This window comes from Microcaecilia unicolor, chromosome 4 (genome assembly GCF_901765095.1).
Source record: "Microcaecilia unicolor chromosome 4, aMicUni1.1, whole genome shotgun sequence".
NCBI lineage: Eukaryota > Metazoa > Chordata > Amphibia > Gymnophiona > Siphonopidae > Microcaecilia > Microcaecilia unicolor.
This window is the reverse complement of record NC_044034.1, coordinates 255,536,041-255,559,559: the sequence shown is the minus strand read 5'-3', so window position 1 is coordinate 255,559,559 and position 23,519 is coordinate 255,536,041. Positions and strand designations below refer to the sequence as shown.

Sequence of the window (23,519 nt, the reverse complement as noted above, 5' to 3'; positions counted from 1 at the left end):
ATTTCAAAACATTTTAATTATTCAAATGATAATTAGTGTTGATAATTACTTGTCAATATCCAATTAACGGTGCTGATTAGCTAGTTAACCAATTAAGTTACGCACATTGTTGTAGCATGCGCTTTGATTTCTGTGCAGAAATTAAGGCGCAACATATAGAATTTGGGGAAATATCAAAATGGGGATGTATACTCATAAATACCCTTTTACAATTTTACAAATATTTTCATTCACATAGTTCAGTGTACAATAGGTAGTGATGACTTGGTAGCATATCAAACCTAAATTATATTCTTTACATATATAAAAATTATTTTAAAATAAGATAAAACATTTTAGTCAATTTTGAACCACAAAAATTTTTTATACAAAATTAAAAAGCGTAGTGCAAACCCTCCGTGTTACTGTAGGACTGGAGTTCTCGACCCAGTCTTTAGGATACACCTAGCCAGTCAGGTTTTTTGGATATCTACAATAAGTATGCATGAGATAAATTTGCATACAATGGAGGTCATGCATATACATTTATCTCATGTATATTCATTGTGGGTATCCTGAAAACCTGACTGGCTGGGTGTGTCTGAGTACTTGGTTGAGAACCCCTGTTGTTGGTTGATTGCCAGAAACTTACAACATCACGCCAGACCTAAAATCCAATACAAATATTAGATAACTCCTTCCAGACAGGATGCTCCTTCTCTGATTTATCAGTATTGGCACTACTGAAACAATTCTTTAAAAACACAAGGCTCCTTTTACTAAGCTGAGTAGGCGCCTATGCGCACCCAACGTGCGCCAAATTGGAGTTACTGCCCAGTTACCGCATGGCCCTTGCAGTAATTTCAATTTTGGCGTGCGTCCGAACATTTTTTTTATTTTGTGGCGCGCGTAGCAGATGCGTGCCAAGTGGCATCTGACGCGCTTAGGTCATTACCACCCAAATTATTTACTGCTTAGGTCTATTGCTGGCAGTAAGGTCTCAGACCCAAAATGGATGCTCGGCAATTTTGATTTTGCCGCATGTCCATTTTCATTAAAAAAGAGGCCTTTTTAACAGGTGCACTGAAAAATGATTCTGCGAGTGCCCAAAACCTGCGCCTACACTACCGCAAGCATTTTTCATCGCACCTTTGTAAAAGGACCCCCACACATAGAACACGGAAGCATGGGAACTAAAGCACAGAAGTTTACTGAATTCAAAATATAATAAGCACTAGGAAAGATTCAAGGCACACTAACCAGAGTATGAGTCTAACGAAACTACGTAATATTAGTAGGCTTTTTTCCATGACCATGTATTAGTTGAGTCACTCATGTCAATCATATCATTCTATCTTCTTATGACCTTATCTTGACTTTAAACTCTCTTCCTACATATGTCCTGTCGACACTCAAGTTATGTAAATGAAAGCAGATAAAGATAAAACAGCCCATTCAATCTGCTGGTAAAGTAGCTTGATTTTTAACTGCTGCTCCATGCAGGTTACCTTTGATGACTGCACTGAGGATTTAAGTGTGGCTTTGTGCAGATTACCACCCATGCCTTCATTGAAAGTTGCAACTCATGTGCTTTCCTGTGATAATTTTCATCCAGTACTTATACAGAAGAGGGCACAGAGGCAGCAAATTTTTCAAAGGCATTTCTGTAGGGAAAGGAGTGTAGTATGCATAGAAATGGCCTGTAACTGCAAACATGTTCATCTCTTGTACTGTATCTTCAGTTGGAAGAAATAACAAATTGTAAGTGAAAAAGAAATGGTCTGTAACATAATTGCCTGTCATGGATAGAGACCTGCATATAGGGGTCCTATTTACTAAGCCACGGTAAAATGTGGCCTTCGCTAGTTTGAGCATCCGAAATTGACATGCGCTGGGAAAGTTTTTACCATGGCTGAAGTTAACATCGAAGCCCCTTGAAATTTACACTCCAGCCCATCCCTATCTATTCAGTCACGATCAGGACATAGACCATAGAAGTCTGCCCAGCTCCCGTTTTGTTTCCTAATTACCGGTGTCGCCACCCAATCTCCACTGAGATTCCATGGAACCATTAGCTTTTCCTTTTATCTCAGAATGAGGTTGGTGTCTTTTGACAGTGAGGGGTCCTTTTACTAAGGTGCACTGAAAAGTGGCTTGCAGTAGTGTAGGCGCAGGTTTTGGGCGCACGCCAATCCATTTTTCAGCGCACTTGTGAAAAAGGCCTTTTTTTGCCGAAAATGGACGTGCTTCAAAATGAAAATTGCTGCACGTACATTTTGGGTCTGAGACCTTACCGACAGCCATTGACCTAGTGGTAAAGAATCCGGACAGTAATAACCTACGCGCGTCAAATACCACTTGGCGCACGTCCGTTACGTGCGTCTGAAAATAAAACAATATTTTTCAGATGCGCATATCGGATGCGCACCATAAATGAAATTACTGCAAGATCCATGTGGTAATCAGGCAGTAACTCCATTTTAGTGCGCGTTGGGCACACGTAGACGCTTACGAAGCTTAGTAAAAGGGCCCCTTAGGTCTGGAGTACACCAGGTGGTGGAGGGTTGGATCTTTTCCAACCCAATGTCCTTTTTGATATGTTTTGATTTATTTTGATTTGATGTTTGTTGTTTTTTTTTGTTCTTAATGAGGTATTACACCCCTGAAGAAGCCACTGTGAGCGGTGAAACTTGGATCCTTGTTGGGGTTGCCAATACATATACACATCCACAGTCACCTTTGTATCTCATTGACTTTTTGATGCTGGAACAATGCACAAGATAAGTGATGTTTGATGAACTTTGATACTTTCTGGTGTGTAGTTCTTGGATTATATAATATACACAGACTTTAGTAATACACCATCATACCGACCGTTTTTGAACTTTAATCTTGTGCAATGATTGAGACAAGATGTCTGAATGTGGTTTTTAAATCACTTTGGGACTGATTGTTTCTGAGCACTATCAGATTTATTTACATTCTATGGTACTTGAGAAATCCATTATAAAATATAACTTAGATGCTCTACTGGTTCTTTCATGAGTAAGTATACACTTTCATCTGGATTCTATATAATGCACTGTGAGCTGGGCGCACTAAACTGAGTGTATGCCTAATTTACATGCACACCTTAATTCAGTAACAAACCAATCAGTGTTGATAGTTGAGGGATAACAACCAATTATCACCACTAATTGACAATAATTGGAAATTACGCACATATCTTTTTAGGTGTATTTTTTAAAAAGGCATGCGTAAATTCAAGCACACATAATTAAAACAGGGGTGTGGCAATGGGAGGGCATATGGGCATGTAGGGGGTATTCCTCACATTTATGTATGTTGTGGTTTATCATGCTTTTTGTTTGTATAACTTGCAAAATATAATAGAAATATAGATATAAAAAAAAAGAATTTGAGTGGAGATATGATAGAGGAGTGGAGTTGAACGGGTAGATGTGAAACGTCTCTTTACGCTTTCCAGAAATACTAGGACTAGGGGGCATGTGATGAAGCTACAATGTAGTAAATTTAAAATGAATTGGAGAAAATTTTTCTTCACTCAACGTGTAATTAAACTCTGGAATTCGTTGTCAGAGAATGTGGTAAAGGCGGTTAGCTTAGCGGAGTTTAAAAAAGGTTTGGACGGCTTCCTAAAGGAAAGGTCCATAGACCATTATTAAATGGACTTGGGGAAAATCCACTATTTCTGGGGTAAGCAGTATGAAATGTTTTGTACTTTTTGGGGATCTTGCCAGGTATTTGTGACCTAGATTGGCCACTGTTGGAAACAGGATGCTGAGCTTGATGGACCTTTGGTATTTCCCAGTATGGCAATACTTATGTATGCCTACATTTATGCACAGGTTTACAGTGGTATAAATGGCCATGCCTAAATGTAGGCGTGTTCCCTGGCTATTCTATAAACTGTGTTTAACTTTAGGGGTGGTTTATAGAATGGCAACAAGAGCTACTTTTGGACGCACCTACTTTTTAGATACCATTTACAGAATCTGGCCCTTTATGTACATAAGTATTCCTGTTTGAGATATTTACTCATGCAAGGTACATATAAATGCAGGCACCTGGATTGTAAAATTGCCCTTCATGAGATTGTATAGAGGAGGTTTTCTTGAGAATGGGATTGGAGAAAGTTTTGCACTTACATTCATACTTCTGAAGACTCAAGAATATCTGTAGTTTAATCCAGAAAAATTGAGCACTACAACAAACAGATATTAATTTAAGAGCATTGTTTTCTTGGGGAAAATTTGCATGGAAGTATGTACACACCCTTGAAAATACAGTGGTGTACATGGAAGGCAGTGCATGGTGCCTAAATTGTAGTTAGATTTACTAACATGCACAACTGTGTTGAGGCATTCTAACATTGTAAATGTATGTTATCTAGTAAGAAGGTCCCATTACATAATATGGAATCTGGGGGCAAATAACAAATTAATGACATTAGTGCAAATTAACACGTTAACACATGTTAGTAACTCAAGCTATAATTCAGCCAAATAAAGAAATGAAAAAGCAGGCCTATATCTGTCTTTCCGCCTCTTTCCCTCTCTTTCTCCTGGCATACCAACTGAGATAAACAACGTGTTTCTTAAACCACAAGTACTGAATCTCCACCCCTCCCTCCTAACAATACCTTCATCAAATTCCCCAATCAGTACATCAATGACCTCCCTAAACTTTCAGGTTCACCCTCAACCCCTCTGAAGGATTCATCCTTTATGAACACTAAGGTCCCCTTTCACTAAGGCGCGCTCACGTTTTTAGTGCACACTAAAATTGTAGGAGCGCTAAATGTTAGAGATGCCCATAGGAATGTATTGGCGTCTTTAGCATTTAGCACGCCTACAATTTTAGCATACGCTAAAAACATGAGTGTGCCTTAGTAAAAAGAGGCCTAAGTTGTAAGATCCATCCTGCCAGCATCATTGCTCACAGCTGAATGGTATCTGCTGCTGGGAATGAGCACATAAGAAAAAGTCAAAGGTGTTCTTCAGTTTTAGGTCATAGTACAAGCAGGAGAACAGCTGTGTCTCTCCTGTGAGTCAAGAAGACATAGAATCATATATGCTTATTGCAGAGGGTTGATGGATACTAGGATCCATGACTGGCATTTGGATACCAGTAGGGTAATTTAGAAGGGCCGATCAGAGCTAAGGGCTATAGATTTTTATAAATGCGTTTGTTTTTTTACTTTGATGAGGTGCCAGGTGGAATAATCAGATGGAGGATGATTCTTTAGCTGAAAATCCAGCTGGCTAATTCCATGGTTAAGTTCAAGCACCTAAGTATGAGACACCTAAATCTAGATGGTAGCAAGTTGGTCACCTAGATTTCAGTGAATTTTCAGACAAAATTAGGTGCCTAAAATTCTGAGTTGACCAAAAATTGGAGGCCTCTGCAATATTCCTGAAATATTCTCCTAGCACTAGACTACAGAAATTGATTATTCCATAATAATATACAGTGAAAGAGTTATATTTTTGACAAGAAAGTATATATATTACATTTTATTTACCTGTTGTGAATTCACTGAAAAGAATTAAAACCCAAAAAATCACACATTGAAACTCCATTTTTCTTAACTGGGTTATGTATGTCACCCTGGAAGATAAAACAATACAATATTTTTGTATATATTGCACTTGAGATTATCTTAAAAGCTACATTAAAATTACCCAAAGGTAAACAATGAGTTGTAAACCTACAGACAAATTATTTACCCTGATATATGGTTTATTGCTTCTTTTTCAAAGAGTTCATTAAAACATGGTACTCTGGAGAACCATGGGAGGTTAGTGAGTTCTATGGTAATGGAATAATGCAAACTGTGTTATTCTGCTCCCTGGGAGCATGCACCAGGCAGAAGCGTAGCCAGGTTTTGATGTCAGGAGGAGCAGACCTTTTGTAAAACAGGCACCAGAGCAAGGCTGAAGGGCCTATCTACATAGATACCATTTAATTCAAAATTCGTTTGGAGGAGCAGCTGCTCCTCTTGCACCCCACCTAGCTATGCCTCTGGCATCAGTCCACTAGCATGTTTCCCATGACTTCTAGGGAGCCCATCTTAAAGAAGCCAGAGCTGCACAAATACGGGGTTCTATGTATCATTCCTGTCTCCTAATTCTTCGACCACCAATGGTCACTGAAGTTAAACCCTAGGGGGGCACCTACTGTAGGATGAGGGGCCTTGGGGGGGGGGGGGTCCAAGTGAGGCAACAGGGAGTGGAGGTGGGGCTTAATCTCTTGGGCACTTAAGTGTCTTCAGGGATATTGGGGGGTCTGGGATCTCTTGGGCTCATCCTCTGGGAATCTTTGCTGGGGGGAAGGGCAAGGGGCACCCCTGGAGAACGCTTCTATTTGTGCAACTCTTGCCCTTTTAAGAGAGGCTCCCCAGGACCACTGAACTGCATGTTATTTTAACTGCAGTAACATAGTTTGTGAAGTTCAACACAAGCCACGTTATTTAATTTATATAATAACTAGCAGTTATGCCCGTTAAAACGGGCGAGATTTCCAGCTACCCTCCTCACCAGGTCACCGCCTCCCCTCCCCCCCCGAGGTCGCCGCTACCGTCCCCCCCCCCCCCCCCCCGGAGTTGCTGCCCCTCCACCCGGCCAGGGCCCTCTCTTCGCGATTCAACTTAGAGCGCCGAAACCACAGCAGGCAGATCAGCTGAGCTGCCGTCGGCCTTCCTTCTCTGCCTGTGTCCTGCCCTCGTGTGACATTACGTCGGCGAGGGCGGGACAGAGGCTGGGAAGGAAGGCTGACGGTAGCTCAGCTGATCTGCCTGCTGCATTTTCGGCGCTGTAAGTTGAATTGCGAAGAGAGGGCCCGGGCTGGCCAGGTGGAGGGGGGCGGCGGCGGCGGTGACTCCGGGTGGGGGGGAGTGGCAGCGACCTCAGCAGTTTACTCCCTCTCCTTCGCGCAGTTTCCCTCTCTGTCCTGCCCCATCATCACGTATTGACATGGGAGCGGGACAGAGATGCGCATTTGCGGGTGAGTACGGTCACTCGCAATTTATATGTTTGATGAGGCACTTTGTATGTTTTACATCTTATTATGTAGTCCATAATACCTTAAACTAACACGTGTTTATGGAAAAATAATGCATGATTTTGCTATTTAACTCATGTTAAGGTACATTATTCCCTTAAGGTTGGCATCTACCACCTTCAACCAAAATAATTTTTCATTGTTAATTTGAATAGGATATGGGGAAAAAAATCATACTATGCAGAGACTTTTCCAAACTTTTTTTTAAAGTAACATGCATAAATGAACAGTATCCACATTTTCAAAAAAAGTAATCCATACATATTCTCTTGTCAGTAACAGTTTCTTCCAATTTTCCAATGCCCTCCTTGTCCTGTAATTTAAGAATCTGATATTCATTCAGCTTAGCCAGCATCTAAAGTATTGACTCCAGTAATTACATTCATTTGTATAATCCGTGTGGCTTTCTGTTTAACTATGTTTGTGACCGGTGACCATGACAGTTCTTATGTATTTGAAGTTAAGAGTGCTAACACTGCAAGAATAAATTCCAAAACATATTAATTAATATACAGGAGGTATATGTTATTTATTGTAAAGGAGGGACATGTTTCCCCACAAAGAGAGTAAAATGAGTGAGAATCCATCAGCACCAAAAGAAAAGGAAGCAACTGAGGGTTTATTTTAACTAAAGATTAGCTCGAGTTATCTGCAGCAGGGCCCATTTTATTCCTATGAATAGAAGGAATGAGTAAAAATCTACCAGTACATGAAAGGAAGTAAGCAACAGGATTTGAAAAACTGGGGGGGGGGGGGGGGGGGGGGGGGACTCTGAAAATTAGATCAGCAATCAAGGTAAAACAAGTGGCAAATGCACAAATACAGTGGGAAATATAAAGCATTACTTCAGGAACAACATATCACTCAAAACCTAGCACAGGAATGGTTAAGAAACAGTAAATATAAACCTGAGGATAACAGACTAATAGCCATAGCACAGGATAGTGGTCTATGGACAAGATAGTTCAAGGCAAGCATAGAAAAAAATGAAAAAAAAGCCCAGATAAATTCAGATTCGGAAAGAACTAGAAATAGTTATACATCTCATCACTGCCTGAGACATGCTGATGTCAGAAGGCCTTTATACAGAAACGCATTATAAGGTAGAATTTCTCACCCAATAGAAAAACTTTGGAAATGACCCTAAGAGAATTATGGAAAAATGAAGTTGTTGTTCTTATCATCTGGGATATTCCTATGGCAACTGATAAAAAAGCTCAATGCAAGAAAACAGGGCACAGTAATGGAGAAAAACACAACAGCAATATTGCTAATAGAAGCATCAGTGCCAATCGACTACTTTATACAACCCACAGAGAGAATCAGATCTTCAATGACCAAGAAATCCAATCAGAGAGAAAGAAAATGTAGCACAACTATATAGAAACATTCCCAATTCTGTGAATCAAAATAATGTCCAAGGACACTGATAAACTGTCTATATATGCAGACAGAATCTCTTCTTGACACAGTGCAGTAAATTTGAGAAACAAACATCATTGTATGTGTAAAAGTAACCAGTTAGCATGCACCATGATGACTTTATGATCAATTTGTTAGTTGCTGCAGGAACCATTCAAAAAAAGTTACGGGTCCTTTTACTAAGGTCTGCCGAAAAATGGCCTACGCTGGTGTAGACGTGTATTGGGTGCGCGCGGGTCCATTTTTCAGCACGCCTGCAAAAAAGGCCTATTTTTTTTTAGACAAAAATGGATGTGTGGCAAAATAAAAATTGACGCGTGTCTATTTTGGGCCTGAGACCTTACCACCACCCATTGACCTAGTAGTAAAGTCTCACAAGTTAACCAAGCGGTAATCATCAGCTCTTGTACAGTGCCGATTACCGTCCGGTCAGCGCCTCGCATCAGAAATTTTCCAGGGCGCATAATGGGCGCACGTAGAAAATGAAATTACCGCCCGGACCACACGGTAGCTGGGCGGTAATTCAAAATTGACACATGTAGGACGTGTGTAAGCGCCTACACGGCTTAGTAGAAGGGCCCCTCATATTCACAAATGATAATAAGCAAATACTCAGTACTATAGCTATCCTTCAGCATGCCTTGATCTGAGTCCATTCGAGTATATTGACTAAATTGTCAAGTAACACTCATTAAATGCAGCTTTAAATTAATTAATTAAGCAAGTTTTTTTAATCAGTTTATCTTTTAAAGTAGACAGCAATTCTTCCTGTGCTTCACCTCCACTATTTCAAATTCCTAAACACCATTGATAAATCTGTAGTAAGATATTTGAAGTTTTCTCTCTGCTCCAGTCGTCATTGCTATTTAGAATCTTAAGGGCCCTTTTACTAAAGCTTAGCATGCTAACAAACATTAGCTTGTGCTATATGTCATGTAGCCCATAGGTAAAAAATAGGATGCACAGCATTTACCCCAGGATTATATATAGCGCATCTGGAGTTACACGCGATTCTGCTCATAAATCTAGGTGTATTTTATAACTACACACGTAGATTAATTGTTTTAATAAGGTGTTAATCATTGTTAACAGCTCTTAACAAGCAATAATGAGCACTAATTGGCAAGAATTTGTATTTACACATATACATTGCTAAGCGTATTCTGTAATGTACTGTGCCTAAATTCTAATGCTCACAGGCAAAAAGCTTAGGAGCGTGGAAATTGGCATTTTGTGGGCATTCCAAAATCTACGCACGTTGTTATAAAATATAGGCCAGTGCATGTAAATCTATGTGCTGGGATTTACACCAGCTTTTCATTGGCGTAAATGGTCACGCATACATTCAGTTATATGAACTACGCCTAAGCATATTTTAAAAGTGCATGTAAATTTACACATGGTATTTAGAATATGCTTAGGCATAATTGCCTAGCGCGTGTTAATTTTAGGTGTCATATATAGAATTGAGCTCTTAGCACATGCTGTTAACAGGTGCTAAGCTTTAGTAAAAGGACCCCATGGGGTTCTCTTGTGACCATGTGAAAAAGGTATCACTAAATGTTACCTTTTAAAATTATGTGATCAGAAAATTCTTTATATTAAAATAATGATATCTTCTCATCAGTCACGACATATATTTGCAAAAGTTGAAGAATATGTTGACCCCATGACTACTGTATCTTTCAGTAAGTAAAATTCACCATTAAGTAGAATATTTTAAAATCAAGATGTTTATCCAGGTCAGCATCACAGAGGAATATTTCTATTTATCTATGTTGGTGTGTGCTGTAGTTTAAAATACCAAACACTTACATGTAGCAGACTGATCAAAGTTATTTATGCAAAACGTCTAATATAATCTATAAAAAAGGGTTAATTTCAAAATTAAAAAGTTCTTACATGAGGACTAGAGTACCTCACCTTATGTTACGCTCCTTGAGAGATGTGTTCAGCAGTCATGGATGGTTTGAAGTACTGAAACATGTAAGCTCTTGAAAAACAGTAATTTCACAGAAGAAAGGAAGGAAACCTGATAGAAGAGATCACCGGGCCTCTGACTTCAGATCTGAGTGGTTTTCCTTCCACATTTAATTTGTCATATCTTAATGTGGTGGGATGGTTTATTTTTAGGACACTGTGCTTCATGTTATTTAGATCAATGTTTCCAATTTTTTTTTTAATTCTTGAAATGCCTAACCATTACACTTACCTTTCAGTTTGCAAATTACCTTAATAATTATCATTATTGTAGGACAGAAATAATAAGGGGTCCTTTTACTAAGGTACGCTGAAAAATAGCCTGCGGTAGTGTAGGTGCGGGATTTCGGGCGTGCGCAGAATCATTTTTCAGTGCACCTGTAAAAAAGGCCTCTTTTTTCCCGAAAATGGACATGCGGCAAAATCAAAAATTGCTGTGCGTCCATTTTGAGTCTGAAAACTTACCGCCAGCCATAGACCTAGTGGTAAAGAATTTGGGTGGTAATGACCTATGCGCATCAGATGTCATTTGGCGCACATCCACTACATGCGCCAGAAAATAAAACATATTTTTCAGACGCGCATATCGGATGCACACCAAAAATGAAATTACCGGAAGAGCCACACAGTAGTCGGGTGGTAAGTCCATTTTGGCATGCATTGGGCGCATGTAGGTGCCTACGTGGCTTAGTAAAAGGGGGCCCTAAGGTAACAAAGAGGCTCTTTTACAGAGCGGTGGTAAGCCCAACGCAGGCTTAAAGCATGCTCTTTTGGGACTACCGCCAGCCCAACAGCCACCACCAGTAGTTCCGCCCTGAGCTTGCGTCCTTTCAGGGGGGAAAAAGAAACCACCCAGAAATGTCTTGCGCGGTGGTAACCTGGTGATAATCAGGGCATCGCTGCACACTGCCCGGTTACTGTCGGGTTAGCGCAGGAGCCCTTATTGCCACCTCAATGGTGGCAATAATTGCTATGTGGCAAGAGTTCTCGTGTGCTGGGGTTTTTTTTACCCGCTGTAGTAAAAAGGGTCCTGGCGCGTGGGAAAAATGGCCCCCGCCGCCAGTGCAGGACCCTTTTCCCCGCAGCATGGTAAAAAGGGCCCCTAAAATAGCATGCACTAAAATGGTCCTTATATAAGCAACTTGAGTGCTTAAAACACAATTTTACATGCTGAAGTATGCATCTATAAAACTGTCCAGACCTATATATGCACAATAATAGCTACTCAGAAAATATAACACCTCCTTTTATGTAATACTAGCCATTAAGCCCGTAACAACGGGCTAGTTTTTTGTTTTCCTATGGCCTCCTCCCCGTCCACCAACCCTGCTGTCTCCCCTGTCCTCCCCCCATGTCCAGCAACCCTCCTCTTCCCCCTCCCATCCGCTCCATCCACCCGTGTCCATCAACTGTTCTCTCCTCTACCCTCCATCTTCGGGCTCCCATCCACCGCGATTGTGACCTCCTGTGCCCTGCTGTCCCCGCCGCCGCCATTTCGCCGTCCCTGCTGCCACCACCACCTTTGACCCCCCCCCCCCCCCCGGTGTCACCCCCCCTCTTTCCGCCATCGTCGTGTCGTCAGTTCTCCATCGCAGCATCTGTTTCCCTCAGTTCCGCCCCCTCCTTCCCTCCCTGCTCCCTCCTCCTCTGATTTCCACGCCCATCTCCAAGCCCTCCTCCCTATTGGGCTATACTGCTGGTGGAGGCGGGGCTTGGACTTCTACACTCTCAGCGTTCCGACTCTACTGCGCATTTGCAGGTGAGTCGGTCACTTGCCATTTATATGTTTGATATCCTTAGATGCTCTCAGAATGGTAGGAGTGATAGCAGGACAGGAAATAATATGTGCATTTTATAAATGTAATGCCCCCTTGTGGCTGACCCTGGATGCAGGGTCGACCTAGCTGGAGTCTTCCTCGGGCAGGCTCCATCAGGCCCTGTAATGATCGGCGCCTGGTGCCTGGTGTTAGCAGGTGGAGTTTCTCTCCTTTCCCCAGAAAAAATTCAAAAAGACTACTGTGAACAAGGCTGGCTGAAATGTTAAACAGTTTATTGAGTTATTTATAACTTATACTATATGAAGCATTAAGACATTTGTTAATGAGAAGCATTTGTGATAATCAACTTATCAGGTCCTTTGAGTGAATGGTGCTCAATAAGCAAATTATTAACAACCTTTAAACAGTACTCTTGAACCCAGTTAGTCTCCTTGCCAATGTGACGGCTTTAAATACCTCTCTCTGGTCTTTTATTAAGTCATTTTTTATTGGAGTGGCAGTACTACCTCTGACCCCTTACTCCTTCTCTAAGTCTTTCCCCACCAGGCCCCCCAGATCTCACCCTCCGGCTGGAGCACTCTGGACCAGTGGAGGCTGGGCATCCAATGAGGCTGAGTCAGTCTGGTTTGGCCAGTCTCTGCTCAGCCCCAGAACACAGAGCAGCAAACCAGTGGGCCTGCACCAACGGGAAGCAGTACAGGTGCAACAGGAAGCGCTCCAGGTGCAACGGGAAGCAGTACAGGCCCAACGTGATGTGATACAGCAGCTCCAACGGCTGGAGCACAGCATCGAGGGCCTACACCATGACCTGAGAGCACCTAATACAGCCCTGATGCAGCAACAACAACCGGCGTCGACTTCCACCACTGCACAGCAGCCACCTGCTAAGAAATGGAACTTGAGATCCTCAGCCTCCCCAGCCACTGGTCCAGCAGCCACCACACCAGCTCCCCTTCTCGGTCCTGTGCCCAGGTTGCAGGGCAAGCTACAGAGCGCAAGGTGGCTGGACTTTCACAGGGCAGCCGAGGCATCAGGCTGCCTTGTGGACACAGAGGAGGAGAGTGGGAGCTCATCAGAGGACTCTCAACAGAGTTTCCCTGCAGCACTAGCTGCAAAGGAACATGGTGGGAGGGGTAGGAGGGGAATATGCACAGAAGGGGTGATGGTGGTGGGAGGGGGGTTGTGGTGGTGGTAGTGTGTAAATACTGTGTGTGATATAAATAAATATCAACTTACTCTCACAGAAAACTTGTCTCGATCAGTCTTTGCCTGGCTCTGACCCCCAGCTGGTATGCACTCTGCTCTGCTCTGTGGGCGGTAGGTGGAGAGGGCTCCTCATCCTGTTCATCTGGGGCCTGCTGCTGTGGTGGCTGAGGCTCTTCTGTCCTCTGCACATTGCCAAATTATGTAGCATGCAGCAGGCCAGGAATATCTTTGCCACCTTTTGGGGGCTGCACAGGAGCTCCCCTCCAGAACGGTCCAGACATCTGAACCTGTTCTTTAGTTGTCCAAAGGTGCACTCGATTATGCCACAGGTGGTCCAATGTAGTTCTCCTCTGACCCTGTTTGTGGGTGCACTATGGGGGTCATGAGCCAACTCCGCTGTGGGTAGCCTCGGTCACCTTTGGAGAGAAGCAGGATGAGAAAGATGAGAGTGTATGGTTTGGAGCGGGTACCTTGTGGAGGTGGGGAGGGGGAATAGTGGGTTGTGGAGTGAGCTGGAGGGAGACAGTGCTGAGGGCTGCCTGTTGGAGGAGGTATAGTTTGGGCAGATCCATGCTGCACTTACCTAGGAGCCATCCGCCGGTGATCTCCCCTTGGTCAAACCTGCAGAAGATTCCTGAATGCTGCAATATATAGGCGTCATGGGTGGAACCTGGGTATCGGACACACACGTCTAGAATCTGTCCCTGGGTGTCACACACAACTTGCATATTCATGGAGTGGAATGCTTTCCTGTTCCTATAAGTGGCCTCTCGTGCCCAGGGGGGATCTGAGTGCGACATGTGTGCAGTCAATGGCGCCTATGACCGAGGGGAAGCGAACTACGGTATAGAAGTCAGCCATGTTGTTCTGCAGGGCCTGGCGTGGGGGTGGGGTGGGGAAGGTGATGTACTCAGAGGTGTGGGTAAGGAAGTCTTCAAGGAACTGGGTGAGGCAGTTAGAAATGGAAGGCTGGGTAAGGAAGTCTTCAAGGAACTGGGTGAGGCAGTTAGAAATGGAAGGCTGGGTGAGACCCATGTTCACAGCTAGGACAGACTGGAAACTCCCAGTGGCCAGAAAAGAGAGAGAAGTAGTGATCTTTAGGTGCACAGGGATGAGGTTGTTCCTAGGGGTCCTGGGCTGCAGGAGGGGTTGGAGCTGGTCACAAAGGTGCTGAATGGCAGCCCTATCAAAGCGGTACCTAGTGAGACACTGCAGGTCAGTGAGGTCTAGGAAACTGCTACAGGGCCTGAAAACTCTGGGACGTGCGTACCTCCTGCGGTGCCTCCCCTCTTCTTCCAACATGTAAACCACCTGTGCATTTTGTGCCTCCATTTCCCCACACTAGAGGTGCAATGCAGTGCCACCAGTGCTCACCTCTCCCTACCAACTTAGTGAAACACAGCAGCAACAAACAGAAGCTGACAATCACTCTCCCACCACGGACAAACAATGCGGTCACACACAGCAGAGCCACACTGCAAGCATTCCTGCCACACCCTCTAGCCACTCACTCTCAAAGCAGCAAATGACAGTCTTCACAAACACGCTGCAGCAGTACACAGGACAAAGAGACAAACAGAGACTAAAAACAGGTAAGGGAATGAAATATGAACTTGGGACAGTGAATGGAGAGGGATAGGGGGAGCGGATGGGGGCGATAGAGGAAGGAGTAGTGGTGTCTGGGTTTGGGGGCTAGAAGGGGTAGGGAAAGCTGAAAAGGTAAAAATGAGGCAGATGAGGGTGAAAACGTTCCGACTACAGCACACAGACAAAGGTAACAGGTACTCAACAAACTCTCAGCTTTCTCTGGAAACAACAATTCAGCTTTCTCTCCCAACAACGCTCTCACCACTCTCCAACTGCACAAAATCGCTAATGGGTCTAAAGACGACTTCCCCCTTACTCTGGTCACTTTTATTTCAGTTCTAATTAAGAACGCTCATGTTCCGACCCATGCGAAACCATTTTGCAAGCCGTTATATGCTGGGGGTGCACATCACGTATCACCGCCCATAACACGCCCATACCACGCCCCCTGTGCAAACGACCATAGATGGGCATCCTCGCATTGAGGATGCCCTTACAGCCCGGTTTTGATTATTGCATTTGGGTGACCTTCTTTCACGGGGACGCCCATGTGCCTTTTGTGCCACTTTTTGAACACCCTTTTCTTTCGAAAATGAGCCAGTTAGAGCAACGTGCATGAATTGGATGCCAATGGAGTCTTATCAAGAAAGCAGTAATCCTTTTCATGGCATTGAGGGCCTTACTCTATAAAGGTTATGCTTCTAAAATTTATGCTCCTAATGTATGAGCATAATTTAAGCTCCTAAATTAAGAACATAATCCATTTTGGAACACAGAGTATGCATGTAATTTAGGAGCATAACCTTTATAGAATAAGGTCCTGAATATCAAAAGTCAAACTAGCAGCAATATTTGAAAATGACTGAAACAATTATCAGTACAACCAATATATAAAAGATTACAATAATCAAATATAGAGAGAATGATAGATTAATTTTCAGTTTATGAAAAAAACTGCTTGGGACAATTTGTTTAATTGATCTTTCATAGCTCAATGTGACTCCACGTTAACTCCCTAACACTCAAAGATGGTTCAAGCTTGAAATCCATATTATTTAAAAAGATTACTAATGAAGGGGTTTGTATAGATAGAGGACTAAACCAAATGAAGTTGACCTGTATTTAATTTCAAACGGACTAAGGTTACCCAATCCTCAATGAATAATAAACAGGTTTGTATCTGAGACCTAATAACTTGGAGAGAGATGTTAAAAGGGATTAACAAAGTAATATCATCAGCGTAAGTACAGTAAGATATTCCGTTGCCATAACCAAATTAAAATGAATTAGAGCAAATGGGGCAAAAATGAGTTAGAGAAAGTGGGGCGCCCTAAGGGACTCCACAGCTCATCGTTCTTCTCTCAGAGATGACATTTTCACATTTCACTGAATATGATCTATCACAATGAAAACAGCACTCTTCCGAAAACACCAATATAATCAAGTATATAAAGCATCAAATCATGGTCAATCAAATCAAATGTTGCAGATAGATCAAACTGCAATAGTAGTACTTGATAACCATGAGTCAGTTGCATGTGTATTTCTGTACAGAAAGTTTCCAACAAGTTCTCTGTACTAAACCCTTTTCAAAAAGCGGATTATGTAGAGGAAAGAATATTGTGATCATCCAAATAGGTAGACAGTTGAACTACAATACTTTCTGTTATTTTTGCAAACAATGGAATTTCCACTAATGGTCTATAATTAGATGGTTCCATAATACCCTGAGTAGGATCCTTTGGATGTCAGGATAATTTCACCCAGGGAATCAGGGAAATGACGTTGTTGAAATAACTCTGATAAGGAAGTATGTAATCAAACTATAAATTCTAAAAGGGCTGAATTTTACAAATAGGGAGGACAAATGTCCAAAGCACAATGGGATTTTGAGAAGCATTTCAGCAATGTATAAACATCGGAAGGAGTAAAAGCAGCAAAATCATCCCAGCTTTGATCAACTGGAATAGAAAACTGATCCAAGGTGAAAGGTAGTTTAAGGTCAGCAAATTTCATCTGATTGAACTCAAACGAGATGGGACACCACAAAAGCAGAGGACCGTGTGTCACTACTTAGGAGGAAACCAGCAGAAGGAGTAGTGAAGGTATCAGGGCTCTTTCACAAAATGACAGAAAGTCAAGAAATGTAATAAAATCTTTATTCTTCAAGACCTGACACAGTACTGTGTTGTGGCGTGAAGCCTACATCAGAGGTCTGTACATAGAATTGCTGATTAGGATTGGGTGTCAGGATAACAGTCTTTATAAAGACGTGATTCCAGTGAACAAGGTTCCTGAATGTTGCACTACATGTTCACTGGGATCGCATCTTTTTAAAGACTGTTATCCTGACACCCAATCCTAATCAACAATTCTATGTACAGACCTCTGATGTAGGCTTCACGCCGAAACACAGTACTGTGTCAGGTCTTGAAAAGTAAAGATTTTATTACATTTCTCATTTCTCATTTCGTGGAAGAGCCCTTCTACCTTCACTACTCCCTCTGCTGGTGATCTGATTGAACTCAGTCACAGGACATAATTTACTGACCTTTGGGGAAAAAAATCAGCTAATTTTTGACTAGACAAACAATTTGTTGCAGGTGAGTCAGAGATTAAGAGGGATTGGGATCTAGACAGATCACAGAATATTTTAAATAGCTTCTTGGGGTCAGGAGTAGAAGATCCTATTTGTTCTGTTCTCAGTAGTATGTTTTTTGTGGGGTTTTTTGGTGTGTAGATCAGATGTAGTGATGTAGGCACATATATCTAGCTGATGGCCTTTCACATGAATACTAACAGCAGTGTATAGGAGAAATACAGATCAGGTAGAAAAATCATAAAATTCCTTTGTTGCAAGATTGTTTATAAATCACCAAGATGCAAATTAATATCCCTTAGAAGAATATAATTATTAACATATAACAGATATTGGGCTATAAAATCAGTTTTTGTCCACTAATAGCCCAACTACCAGCTTGCTCAGTCCTGCCGCTCTTTTAGTCCAAACCCTAAAACACTTCTACTTAATATATCCACCCACTAATCCCTCACCCCTTAATGCACCACACACACACAGTTTATCCATCCACTCACTCACCCTTCTAAACTTAGTAACATACCCTACCATACCTCAAGCTCACTAACAATTCACTTTTGTCCCCAGTAGATCAACGATCCTCCACTATTCTCATCAAGCATATCCCACACTCACACACTATTCATTCTTTGTAGGGCTTTTAAAATAGAAAATTTCTTACACCAGCTGACTAAACAGGCACAAGGTAAATGCAGTTGAGTTAATGAGCCTCCTACAAACTGGAATACTGAAGTGGTTCAGTTATTGTTCAATTAGCGGAAGCATGTAAAGTATTCACAGAGGACCAATTTCTGGGTAGATTAATTAACTCAGAGGCTATGCTTATCTCACAGCTGCCTAGCCATCTGGTTGAAAAAAAAGATTTTATTTTATCGGCCCTTCAGGAAATAAATAGTGCACCAGGGAAATGTAGGGTTGATGGACAAGGCAGATGTACTGATTGGCTAAAGGAAATTATGGGAAATCACTAAAATGTAGAAGGTCACAAGGGCTTGTGAGTGGGAAATGTAAGTGGTTTAAGGTTCAGAAAGGTGTGGTACAGTGTTTGGGGGTTCAGTGTGTTATGTTAGTCAATTAATGCAAGTTATAAAGTAGTAACTGTATATTAAAATATTTTAATCAAAACAAATAGGTGAAATAAATCAAAAAAGTCCAGCAAGCATGGAAAAAAAATCTAAAAATTTCCTGAAAACAAACCACAATAGCTGTCATGGTGTTTGCTATGCCATGTGTAGCAGCTTTGTGGGTGTAGCGGATGCTTGAGTATACAGAACTGGTACACATGGCATATAAAGGCCTGCAAAATCTATTCTTTCCCTCAGAATCATTTGGGCACTAGAATCACTGTGGGAAACTAGGGCTGAGATGGGTATCAGAGGCAGAAGCTGTTCCACTGCATGAACCTGCTCCCAATTTTATCCCTTACTGAAATGGGCAGCAAAAGGGAAGACAGCAGCAGCAATGCTTCCGTCCACATCTTATTTCTTTGCAGCCTGGGGACCAAATGCTGCTTTGGACTACATGGTCCCGAGAGACAGGAAGGCAGACAATCTGTAAGCACCAAAGCGGCAGCAGAAGAGCAGCCCCAAACTAGAAGTAGTTAACATAAAACCAAGCGTTGAATAATAAGTAGTCCATAAATAAATTACTCATCAAACTTAAAAGACTATATAAATAAATGAAAAAACAAAACAAAAGACACTCAGCCAAATAATATACTGTATATAGATTTGTATAAAAGGGCACTATGGACTAGATTCATACATAGTGCCCAAATTTGGCCTGCCAAGTACTATTCTATACATGAAATTCTGAATTGTTTGCTGTTTATAGAATAACTAGCCGTTAAGCCCGTTAAAACGGGCGAGTATTAGTATGTTCTATTTTGATGTCTAACTCCCTCCCTCCCAGCTCCAAGGCCCCATTCCCTCCCCCCTCCCCTCCCAGCTGCAAGGCCCCCCGCCCTCCCTCCTTCCCTGCCAGCTCCAAAGCCCTCTGTCCCTCCCTCCCAGCTCCAAGGCCCCCTCCTTCTGACCTCCCATGTCCAGCATCCTCCCTGCCAGCTCCAAGGCCCTCTGTCCCTCCCTCCCAGCTCTAAGGCTCCCCCTCCTCCCAGCTCCAAGGCCCCATTCCCTCCCCCCTCCCCTCCCAGTTCCAAGGCCCCATTCCCTCCCTCCTCCCTCCTAGCTCCAAGGCCCCCCTCCCTCCCTCCCAGCCAGCTCCAACGCCCCCCTCCGTCCATCCCTCCCAGCTCCAAGGCTCCCCCTCCTTCTGAGACCTCCCATGTCCAGCATTTCTCCTGCCCTCCCCTCCCTCCCCCCCGAGGTCACCGCCGCCGCCCCTCCCCCCTGAGGTCGCCGCTGCTGCTCCCCCTGCGAGGCCGCCACCGCCCCCCTCCACCCAGTACGGGCCCTCTCCTCTCCATTAAACATACAGAGCCTCACCTCCGAAACCGCAGCAGGCATAAATGGTCATAAATTTAGGAGCATACATTTTAGGAGCATAAAATTAGGAGCATAACCTTTATAGAATTAGGCCCTATGCATCAAACATATAAATGACAAGTGACTGACTCACCTCCTACAAATGCGCAGTAGAGACTTCCCTCTCTGTCCTGCCCCTGGGTCAAGACGTGATGACGGAACAGAGAGGGAAACTGCGCTAAGAAGTGCACCACACGGAAGGGGAGGGAGGGAACTGCCGAGGTCGCTACCACTCCCCCCCCCGGATCGCCGCCACCGCCCCCCCCCCCCCCCCGAGGTCGCTGCCAGCCTCCCTCCACCCGGGCCGGGCCCTCTCTTCTCCATTTAACTTACAGCGCCAAAATCGCAGCAGGCAGATCAGCTCCTGTCGGCATTCCTTCCCTGCCTGTGTCCCGCCCTCGTGTGATGTAACGTCGGCGAGGGCGGGACACATGCAGGGAAGGAATGCCGACGGGAGCTGATCTGCCTGCTGCGTTTTCAGCGCTGTAAGTTAAATGGAGAAGAGAGGGCCCGGCCCGGGTGGAGGGGGCCGGCGGCGACCTCGGGGGGGGGGGCGGTGGTGGCGATCCCGAGGGGGAGCGGTAGCGGCGACCTCGGGGGGGAGTGGTAGCGACCTCAGCGGTTCCCTCCCTCCCCTTCCGTGTAGTGCACTCCTTAGCGCAGTTTCCCTCTCTGTTCCGTCATCACGTCTTGACGTGGGGGCAGGACAGAGAGGGAAGTCTCTACTGCACATTTGTAGGAGGTGAGTCAGTCACTTGCCGTTTATATGTTTGATGCATAGGGCCTTATTCTATAAAGGTTATGCTCCTAATTTTATGCTCCTAAAATGTATGCTCCTAAATTTATTACCATAATTTGTGCTCCTAAATTATGAGCATAATCTATTTTGGAGCATAGATTATGGTGCTGGGATCCATGCCCAACTGAAACCTGGTGTAAATCCTCACTTCTAAAGTAGGTGCGGATCCCATGAATTCTATAATACTGCATGCACCTTTAGAGAACGTCCTTGGCCCACCCATGCCCCTCCCACAACCATGCCCATCCCACAACAATGCCCCTTTTCAGTTGCCCATGAAAACATTTGTGCGCACATCTTTATAGAATGGCGTTTAGCAAGATGCACGTGCAAATCCAAATTGTTGCCCATTAACGCCAATAATTGATTGTTACCACCCAAATATTGCTGCTCATTGGCTCATTACTCAATTAAATTGTGTGAACAAATTGAGTGCATGCCCAAATTTACACATGCAATTTCAAATGCCATATATAGAATCAGGGGATAAGAGGGAACAGAATTTACGAGATATGCTGGTTTCACTGTTTTACCAGGACCCTTGATGAATGTGAAACTAACTTTAAGATGTCATAAATGTGGCAGCTGCTCTGTATGCTGCATGAATATGAGAACAGATACATTTGGTTTTATGCCAACACATGGTGTTATTAATGTTTAGTCACATTTTGATCTGAAGATTATTTTACTAGTATTAGTTTTGTTCTCACAGCCCTGGGTAGAAGGAACCTAGATAGAACACTGAAGTCCCACAGAATATCAAACAAAGTGAAGGAACAGTGGGAAGTAGACCATAAACCAAGAGACCAGGAGAATATTTTCAAATGAAGGCTCAGTTTATTGTTCAAAGATTTGACACAGTAACTGTGTTTCGGCACTAGGCCTGCTTCAGGAGTCTAAAAAACATGTATAAATTACAACAAAGTAAAAATATAAGAATGAAGCAGTGCATAAAAACATTAAAGTAAAATAAAATTAGATTGAATGAATGTCTAAAATATACGCAAGAGCAAGAGGAAATCAAAAACTAATAATGGATAATAATATTACAATATATGAATATTTTATATAATAAAATACTTAAGCATAAAATCACTAATGTTTAATACTATGAAGTGACCACCAAAGTCATCAATTGTAATGCATAAATATAAATATTAATGAAACTATAAATTTAAAATTTAAACATACAAACATATGTATATATACAATTATATGTACATGTAAACAAATTTGGCATCTTTTGTAAGAATGGCACCGGACTGACCTTTAGGTTATATATAAATCCTCAATTCTGAGAGCACCTTAACCAATGGGCAGTAAAACGGTCTATGGAAATATTTGAAAAAGATTCATATAAGACACATATAGCGGTTATGTACATAATTGTTCCAAAGTAATCCATTGATCCATGAGAATATACAGTGTGCTGACACATTTGTCTGTTATTTCTATTATTCAAATAACAATATGAGATTACAGAAGACTTTCAAAGTACACGCAAAAAGTGTCATAAGGCTAAATATCTAGTACAATCTGATGCCTAAATTAACTGGTTTTCTTCATAATGATAGCTTTTATTTCTTAAACTGCATAGCATGAACAAAAGAATGATTCTGACTGGAAACTGAAACCCATAAATATGATTTCTGAAAAATAATCTTTTTACAACAAGGATTACAAAAATTAAAGAATTTAAAAAACATAGGAAGACCATCATGGTTAAAGCAGGAATGATGACAGAAACAATAGCCAAAAGCCGTGTGTATTGGAGACATCAGTACTGGTTAGAATGTGAGTGACAGAGATTTATCTGGAGAGGTTGTGCTTAAAACATTCTTGACAGAAAACTATATAAAAGTGCAAATTCAGATGAGCATTGAAGTGAATGAAATAAAATTAAATTGAAATTAAAAATGAAATTAAAAAGTATCGACAGAGAGCCTCAACAGTCACATGATAAGATACAAGTCTAGTATGCAAAAGGGAGATGGAAAAAACATCTATTGGCAAACCAAATACCTAAGAAGAAATGTGCATCAAGTGCTGAAGCAGGCCTACGGCCAAAACACAGTTACTGCGTCGAGTCTTTAAACAACTGAGCCTTCATTTGAAAATATTCACCTGGTCTCTTTGCTCATGGTCTACTTCCCACTGTTCCTTTCTTCATAGGGCAATATGTGGCCATGTCGGGCACATTTATTTATTTATTTATTTCATTATTTCATTTATATCCCACATTATCCCAATAGATCAGGTTCAATGTGGATAACAACTTATTGTAATTAACAGTACAAAAAGCGATGTGGGACAGTATACATTAAGTAGTAATTATTATTATTATTTATTACATTTGTACCCCGCTCTTTCCCACATACAGCAGGTCCAGTGCGGCTTACATAGTAAAAGAAAGCATCTTACATGGTAAAGAATACAGTAAAAACAAGGAAATGTAGGAACAGTATTATAAATTGTGATGATCATAACTACTTACATTATGAAAGGCATTACAAAGGACGTGTGAAAAGAATGTAATGAACTAGAATAGGGAAGGTAGACAAGGATATGATAGGTGAAAGGGAAGGAGAATGGGAGGGAAATGG

The 23,519-nt window shown here is 42.4% G+C and overlaps 1 protein-coding gene across 4 annotated transcripts in view; it reads right to left on the bottom strand.

The window, feature by feature from the left end:
• The window catches only part of IL18R1 (interleukin 18 receptor 1), a 105,905-nt gene that overhangs the window by 78,301 nt on the left and 4,085 nt on the right, over nucleotides 1-23,519 (bottom strand). For 2 of the 4 annotated variants that reach the window (XM_030201448.1, XM_030201446.1), the window contains exon 2: nucleotides 5,525-5,610. In XM_030201448.1, coding sequence (XP_030057308.1) covers nucleotides 5,525-5,582 — 58 coding nt within the window. In that variant the 5' untranslated portion in view covers nucleotides 5,583-5,610. Of the gene's footprint in view, nucleotides 1-5,524; nucleotides 5,611-10,407; nucleotides 10,460-22,183; nucleotides 22,246-23,519 lie in introns of those variants that run through there. The other 2 variants (XM_030201445.1, XM_030201447.1) reach the window with 2 other exon arrangements.